Raw genomic sequence first — 8,299 nt, 5'->3', positions numbered from 1 at the left:
AATTTGAAAGCAGCTATTGTCTTTTTTTTGGGAGGGGGGGGGGGGGGGATGTCATTTTTGAACACAAACTTTAATTGAACCAAGAGAAGCATGCAGTGCTTTAGATAATGATCTGGGTTTTAGATTATCTTTTGGAGGAGCCAGTGATGCACTCTAGCAGCCATTTTGGTGCGCTGGTTTCTCCTGCGAAGGTTCATCACTGGTCCAAACTTTCTCCATGTCAGGATGACGGCTGATTCCTGAGGTTTACGGGAGTCCCAATACTCTAGAAGAGGCTTTGGAAATCTTTTGAGGCTGATAGATGTTAGTGACTTTGTTTTTGACCTAAATTCTTTAAATACAGGCACAATGTGTTGCTGTTTGAGGTCTTCTCACCTACTTCATGTTGTGAAACAGGTTCTCTTAAAGTGATTTTACAGGTCAGACCATAATCAGACTTGGGCGTGGCTATCAAAAGTGAAATTTGCTTTAAAAAAATGTCAATAATCAAAGGTAGATGACAATGTCACAAAGAGGCCCTATTTGTCTGGATAGCTATTTTAACTAATAAAATATGTGATCCTTTGATTTTTTTTTTTTTTTATTTATCCAGATTATCCTGTTGAACTAATAGGAAATAAGTGTGGCAAAAAAGCCAGAAGATATCTGTAAGAGGTCAGATATTTTTCACAGCACTGACGATCTCCTTAGATTAAAATGGTCACCTCAAGAGTGAAGTAAACTTTTGTCTTCATCTGACAATGATGCAGGCCTGCATCATATTTAGACTAAAGGTTTTTTATCATGTTAAAATAGCCAGAAGGAAATTTGCCTGGAAGAACTCACAGATTGCCAAATCTTAACAAGTCACATGTGGGGCATGGTCAGCAGTTAGAGAGGATTTTTACCAAACTGCACAGCCATCTTTACTGCTGAGTAAATAACTATAGGTGCAAGGAAAGGAGCAAATACTATTTAATTAACAATTAATTCTGTTAACTTGAAGAATTGAACCTGGTCACTACTACAGCAAATGAAAAATAAATTGATGTTACATTGCATGTTTAAGACTCAATTTATTTAGTTAAATTCTGTTTAATTTTGTTCTTGCAATTCGTAAAAAAGCAGCATCTAAGAGACAAATAGGTTTAACTTTATGTCTAGTAATGTAAAATCCAATTCAGATTATAGTACAATACAGCCAGATCTATGCACAGCTACCTCACTACATAAAATCTATGAATAAATACATAGATTTTTTATGTTGGAATAATAACATAATTTGTAGTAAACTTTGTGTTACCAATTTTTATTTTTCCCTCTAAACTGTCACCTTCTGTACAGAAATGTCATCTATACCAACACAGAGTAAGCAATGACACAGACCATTTAATATAGGATTGCTGTAGAATATGAGATTATTTAGCTCAAGGTACATTTGACATTTCAACTGATGATACCATCTTCAAGTTCTGCTTCACTTAATAGATTAGATTATTTCACAAACTAATACTTCAATCTTTAGCTTCCTAGAAAATAGCCTCATGCCACCTTTTTCCAGAGTGTGGTGGGTAATGTTTTTTAAATAAATCTCTCAACCAGGATAAAAAAAACAGCTATTAATGCCTTAATGTTGTTCTGCAGAGAGAAATATCTGTGTTTTAACTTTATTGCTTCCTAGAGAAAACATTATGTGCAGAAAGGTCAAAAGTTTAACTTTTAGCTGCTCTGTTTTCAACAATTTCCCTCTGAATAGTTAATTTTAAGAAAAACCCTCCTGAAACACAGCATATTTCATTTCTTTATTTTGTGTTTCACACAGAGTTGCAAAGTCGTTCCATCTGTCGTCACAGAAATGTATTCATATAAAAAAAAACATCTTAAAAAAAAACATGTGCAGCTTGCAGATCTTTTGCATGTGGAGGAGAACGAAGTGCAAAGAGCAAACGGTCCTCAATAATTATAAAATCAACACGGATTGGCCGGTTGGTGGGGCTGTCGCTCTGAGCTCTCATGCCTTCTCATAGGTGCGCACCGCGTGGATGTCTTCAAAGGTCAGATTCTGCACAAAAGAGACAACAGTTGTTTTCAGGTTTCACACACTTTTAGCTTTAAATATATTTAACTCAGTTAAACAAATAAGCATAAAGTGCTCGGTGATATTTAGAGCTCCACAAAATATTGTTATTTGTTGTATATTATTGCATATTAATTTGCTATATTTACTCTTTTGATTCATGCTCAGAACCCAAACATACTAGCACCAATTTCCGAGACATTATCTAAGATTTGCCATACGCTGTATGTAAAAGAGCTTCCTCATTTGAACGATCATATTGTACAACTTTCTACCTAAAACTTGAATTTTATCGATTGAGGCATACATAAAAATATAAAAAAAGACTAAAAATGCACAAGCAAACAGCATCTGGTGCCTTTACCATGATCATCTTGCCGTCTTTGATCTCTCTGACAAACTTGGTCTCTTTGCCGTCCCACTTCTGGACGTGGACGAGCTTGTCCCCCTCCAGAGTCACCGTAGACTGAAAAGATTAAAAGAAAAGAAGCGTTTTAATGTGAAAAACACAAAAGTGAGCCTTTTTTCAAGGCTGTAGGTTTTGTCCAAAGGAGTGAAAATACAGAGCATTGGCACTGAGCTGTAAAAACAATCAGGCTTCAGAATATCTGTAACATAAACACAATTTTTTTACACAACCATAGAAAAAAGAACAGTTTTACACCTGTTTTCAGCCCCTTAGTTCCTTTGAAATAGTCACAAATAGTTTTTAATCTTCATAAATACTTTTAATCCATCATATTCAACCCATGGCTTTCTTTTTTTACTCTGACTCTTACTGTATAAATAAAGTGTAAAGCAGTTTGTTTCTCGTTTTCAGGGATCTTACTTTGCAGTTCCTGTCGTCAGCGGTGGTTTCGTCGAACTCCTCTCCCAGTGTGAAGGTGATCTCTGTGTTTTTGAAGGTGCTCTGAGTGCGGATCACCACCTTGTCTCCCTCCTGGCTGATGATGACGGTCGGCTTGGTCACATTTCCCACCTGCCTGGTGGCAAAGCCCACACCTGGGGAAGAGAGAATAGAGAAACATGTTTTAAACCTCAGTCTTATAATTAATAGGGTGCAGTTTGCATTAAAAAATGACCAGAAAACATGAATTTCTGACCTGTTGTTGCATTTGCTTATTGTAATCACAAAAACAAGATCCCACTCACCAAGTGCTTTCATGTACTCATCGAAGTTCTCGCTTTCGACCAGCTTCCAGGTGGCACAGAAGGCGTCGACCATGGTGAAGGTTTGCAGGGGACAGAGTTATCTCCAAAGCACACTGAGCAAGCTGCAGCTTTTGGAGCTTTACTCCACACACTTATCATCCTGCCTCTCATTATTATGCACACAGGTGGGCGGTTCCCGGCGTCTTATTGGCTCAGGAGATTTTAACTGACCTGTGATTGGCTGTTAAATTGGGTCAAGTTGTTTGACCAGATAATAAAAAATAAATTAGCCCATTTGTGTGTTTAATGATGCAGTTAGTCTCTTTTATTGGATTTATTAGGGTGTGCATGCTTTACTTACATCACGCACTGAATTTTTACATTTTAGAGCAGCAAATTCCTTTATATAGATATTTCTACTTTGGTCAATGTGAGTAAATAAAACAACTTTGTGGGGGAAAAGTACCCACCAGAGTTTACCCTGAGCTCAGATCAGTTTTCTGAGGGTAAGTGAATGAATTACATCAGAGCAGATTCAGACTGCTGCTGAATTTTAACATTTTCACTCGTTTGTGGAGTTTTGGAGGAGTCAGACCGTTGTGTGTGAGGAATGCGTCCTGCAGGGGATCACTGAAGCAGAAACACTTTGTTTGACAGCCTATTGTCCTGAACATGAGCTTGAACACCACCCTGCACAGACTCTTAATGCAGATCATCATGAATCATGTCTACCAATGTCTATGTAGAGACTGGGCGCAGTCAGCGTTCTCACAAAAGGTTTAAAATAAAAAGTAGTTTAGCTAAGTGATCACATTTAGGATTAAAGGAGGAAAACAGTTGCTGATGTTTTTACCAGAAATTGATTTTCTTTCTTCTACTAAACTACAACCTCTTGATAAGGACACAGTAAATTAAAGATTAGCTTCATAAAAAATGTCAAAATTTCTGATGCCTGTCTGGGGTCCTTAGTTAAGGCTGGGTGACGCCAGAAAGGAAATAAGCTGACTATTTTCTTAAGAGCGTTTTAAATTCTGGTTCTGGATGTGTAACTCCAGCTTTGAAGGGAAGTTTATTGCATGTTCTCTCATATGTAAAAACTGTATTTTAGTTTTATTGGAAAAACAACATTTTTAACCTATTATTCAAGCTGCCTTACTTTTGTCTTTAGTTTTCTGACACCTCTCTTGAATTTATTATATTTTCTTAATGATTAACTTTTCTTGAATCCTCTTAGTTTTTGTTAGTCCACTCCCTGCGTTAATCCTCAGTGGGTATGTGCAAACATTCAGATTGGCTCTGCAGTGTTGTGTCTTGAAGGTGGAGGATGTAAACTGGTTGTTGGCAAAGAAGAAGCATATTTCAAGATCATCCTTCCATGCATCTGGAATCTGATCTTATATTGTAAATATTAATGCATCATCTACTATTTCCAGGGATATGGTGACCAATCAGATATGTGCATGGGTGTGAGCATGCATATGGTTTTCTACAACAGTGTGACAAACACATGTTGAAGGATCCCTAGTGCCCCCTTGTGGTAAGAAAGTGAACACAATGAAGAGACGCAGCAAATATAAACTGCAGCATATTTGTTTAATATAATTATTCTACAGGATCAAGAGGCAAATTCTGGGATTTTTTACATTAATAAAACCTTACTCTTCTTAATCTCTGACCAAAGGAACGATTTTCTGACCCAGGGGTCACTGTACAGAAATAATAAACAGGCTCATCTCTATACACCAAAGATATCATAAAATCCATATATTCTAGTGATTGACTTTAAAAAGGGAACCAAACTAATAATATCGATTTGTTACATGAATAATGACCAATAAAACATATTTTCTATGCAGAAATGTGGGCCCACAGAAAACCCTGCCCATGTATTGTACAGTATATGTACTTCATACTTATTCTGGGGTAATTCTGCATGAATAAGTGCATAAATATAATGTGGCATGAAAGAGATCAGCATTCACTGCTTCGGCTGGTCTGCATGATTGGATCTGGTGTCTCTCATCCTTATTTTTTTCAATTCCATTTTCCTACACGCTTATCCCTGTTGGGTTGGCGAAGGGTGCTGCTGTCTATCTCCAGCTGTGAATAGGCGAGAGGTGGGGTTCACTCTGAACAGGTCACCAGTCTATCGCAGGGCAACACAGAGACAGACAAGACAAACAAACATTCACGCACCTAAGGAGCATTTAGAGAGACCGATTAACCTGACAGTCACGTTTTTGGACTGTGGGAGGAAGCTGGAGTACCCGGAGAGAACCCATGCATGCACAGGGAGAACATGCAAACGTCATGCAGAACGACCCAGGGCAAGCGTAGGACTTCTTGCTGCAAGGCAGCAGCAGTAACCACTGCTCCACTGTGCAGCCCTGCTCTAACCACAATAATCTAAATTATTTGGCAGCCACAGGACTCACATAAAATAAAGGACATCCTAACATTTATCTTCATGTGTGTAATTAAAATTTTTTTGAGCAGCAGCACATCAGCATTAGATTTTCTTAACACAAGTTAGTTTCAAATCTAGCCGTGTCCGATGCACGCTACAAATAATCCCAAAGCAACAAGTGCAAATATATTTTTAATTCATCTGAAAACAAACATTCAATATCTTTCTTCTTGTTAATTCAATTTATTCATACATGTACAGCTGGAGATACATTCATAGATAGAAATAAGAAAAAGATCAATTAATACATTCTAAGAAAATCTTGAGGAATATCAAGAATCATTAATATTGTTACCATAATTTGATGAGAAGAGGTAAAAATATGTTCTTCCACCCCAATCAGTAAAATACATTTGGTAAAGCCAACTGGTAGAATTATATAAAAAGCCCAACAAACTGCAGAAAATCATTAACTTTGGGGTTAGAGAGGTGTCCCTGTGTGACTCTACACAAGCAGCAGGTTTTGTTTTTCGCATGAACATCAGGATGAATTTAAATTTAAACATGATGAGATGCAGCATGCTCTGTGGTTGGCGAGGTGATAGTTTCAGTCTATATGGGAGCTGCTTTAACTGTGAGAACATGAGCAGCACGTGGTTTTGGTCTGTTGTTTTGGTTCTTTTTTAAGATTTAAACTTCAACATGTCTGACGTTGTGGAAATAACCAGCAGCCATTTTCCTCTCAAAGCGTGAAACCACAAAAGTTCTAAGATATTTATAATATTGTGGTCATGAATAATTGACCATGAAGCATTGAAGAACATAGACATCGGAGATTACTTTTTTATTGACCCATTTTTAGATAAGACGCACTAGCTTTATTATTTGCATAGCATTATTGAAGATAACTTGTTCTGTTTAATTAATGAAACAGTACACCACATATACACTATCTGTTATTATGATTTTCTCCGCTAGAGGGCCCACTGCTCAGTGGTGGTCTCTCCAGACTGGGGAACAAATCAGTAACCAGTCAGATTAATCTAGATTAAAGCCTTTTTATGCAGCAAGTTAAAGTTGAAAATAATTCACCACATGAATTAAACAACATCCAATGTCACTTATTTACTGACGCTACAGTAGAAGCTGTCTGGATCAAAGGTAGTCTGAGCAGAAGCTTTATTCACAGTGCTGTATGTCACAGTGTCGGGGACCTAAAAGGAAATATTACAACAAAAATACAGAAACAATATGCTTAAAATAAGATTCAATATTTTTCAGAATTGTAACACATCCTGACTCAAATTAAGGTCCTTTCCTTAACATTTACTGTTTGTTCACAAACTGAGAATGTGACTAAGATTTAGCATTTTTCCTGTTTAATGTCTGTGCATATTTTAGTAGTTTACTTTGAATTACATGTAATTCAAGGTAAACTATTGCATGCTACTCTATAACACATACGTATGAGATTTAAAGGCTTCTATAACATCACCAACATAGATTAATAAACTCACTCTGGGTTTTTTCTTGGTCTTTTTGGCCCGTTTGGTGTGGCTGATGGAGGTATAGGGGACCTCGTCCTCAGGGTCAGTCTGCACACAGAATACAACAAAATAACTGCTCTAACATACTTGGGCTGATACTCACTATCCTACATATGCATTTAATTCAGTTTGGCTCTAGCTGGTTGTTACTGAAGCTCCTTTTTTAGTCAGCCGGAAATTAAATAAAACAATTATTTTGGTTTATTCTAGCAATCTTCTTAAATTAGCCTAAATATGAGAATGTTTGGGACTTTAGATTGGTTATAGTGTTCATTCATTTATATAAGTCCTGAATAATTTCTGGGATGAAAAAACTCTCTGTAGCGATACAACGTGGTGCCAGCCTGAAGGCAGATGAATGGATCATTTATTTTGTGAATTCCAGCACAAAAAGGAAATAAAATGCCACCAGTGTTATCATCAACATTGGCTTTTTTTGTTGGGGATAATACTTGGAGTGAGTTTCTTCTGGATTTAAAATCTAGAAATAATTACTACTATTTTCTAACTGAACTATGGAGATTTTATTTCCACTTCTCTCACTTATCTGTTAGTGGGTCCTCCTCCAGTCTGTTCTGTCTCAGTTCAAGTTGTTTTAATCTTTTCAATTAATGTCCTGACTATAGGCAAAGCTAAATCTAGGTAAGTAGTTGATTTATTGTAGCTATTAAGCTAAACAATTAAAATTATAAATAAAAATAAATGCTTTCATAAAATGTATTAAAATTGTTAGTGTGCCAAACGCTGGAGATATGGACCAGTCCCATAGGTATAAATGATGGACGAATGCATCATTTCACAAAGGCTACTTTCTTTACTTACCAAAGTGAATATATATTACTTTAAAGAATATAATTTTTTTTCTACAATGGTAGAATAGATAAATAAATAAATGCATGTACTCACATTAAATGTTGGATTATTTCAAATTAAATTTCAGAGATGTTGCTACTGCAAAGATAAAATAATTTATTTTTGATTACTTAAATTATATGTCTGTACATATTTTACAGACACTTAAATTACTATTTTCAAAATCCTTTCCTTCAAAAACACAGTTTTGATGCAAAGAAACAGTTTTTTTGTTTTTCAGAAATGTTTTACTGTCAATTAATGCCAAAAATCACTCTTATCTGT

At 36.3% G+C, this 8,299-nt stretch overlaps 1 protein-coding gene across 1 annotated transcript; it reads right to left on the bottom strand.

Moving 5' to 3' along the window:
• Window positions 1-1,767: 1,767 nt before the first annotated feature.
• On the bottom strand, window positions 1,768-3,353 carry LOC105922025 (fatty acid-binding protein, brain). The gene is made up of 4 exons (XM_036147168.1): window positions 3,209-3,353; window positions 2,886-3,058; window positions 2,421-2,522; window positions 1,768-2,041 (listed from the first exon to the last, which is right to left on the bottom strand). The coding sequence occupies exons 1-4, from the start codon at window positions 3,279-3,281 to the stop codon at window positions 1,991-1,993; spliced, it is 399 nt and encodes a 132-aa protein (XP_036003061.1). The 5' UTR covers window positions 3,282-3,353; the 3' UTR covers window positions 1,768-1,990.
• Between the last annotated feature and the right edge of the window lie 4,946 nt (window positions 3,354-8,299).

Source organism: Fundulus heteroclitus, chromosome 15, assembly GCF_011125445.2.
Source record: "Fundulus heteroclitus isolate FHET01 chromosome 15, MU-UCD_Fhet_4.1, whole genome shotgun sequence".
Classification (NCBI taxonomy): domain Eukaryota; kingdom Metazoa; phylum Chordata; class Actinopteri; order Cyprinodontiformes; family Fundulidae; genus Fundulus; species Fundulus heteroclitus.
This window is presented reverse-complemented; position numbering and strand designations above follow the sequence as displayed.

Coding starts and splice junctions, on each gene's coding strand:
- LOC105922025 (XM_036147168.1), bottom strand. CDS start 3,281: ATGGTCGACGCCTTCTGTGCCACCTGGAAGCTGGTCGAAAGCGAGAAC. Junction 3,059..3,208: donor TGAGTACATGAAAGCACTTG/GTGAGTGGGATC, acceptor TCTCTTCCCCAG/GTGTGGGCTTTGCCACCAGG. Junction 2,042..2,420: donor AAGACGGCAAGATGATCATG/GTAAAGGCACCA, acceptor TCTTTTGTGCAG/AATCTGACCTTTGAAGACAT.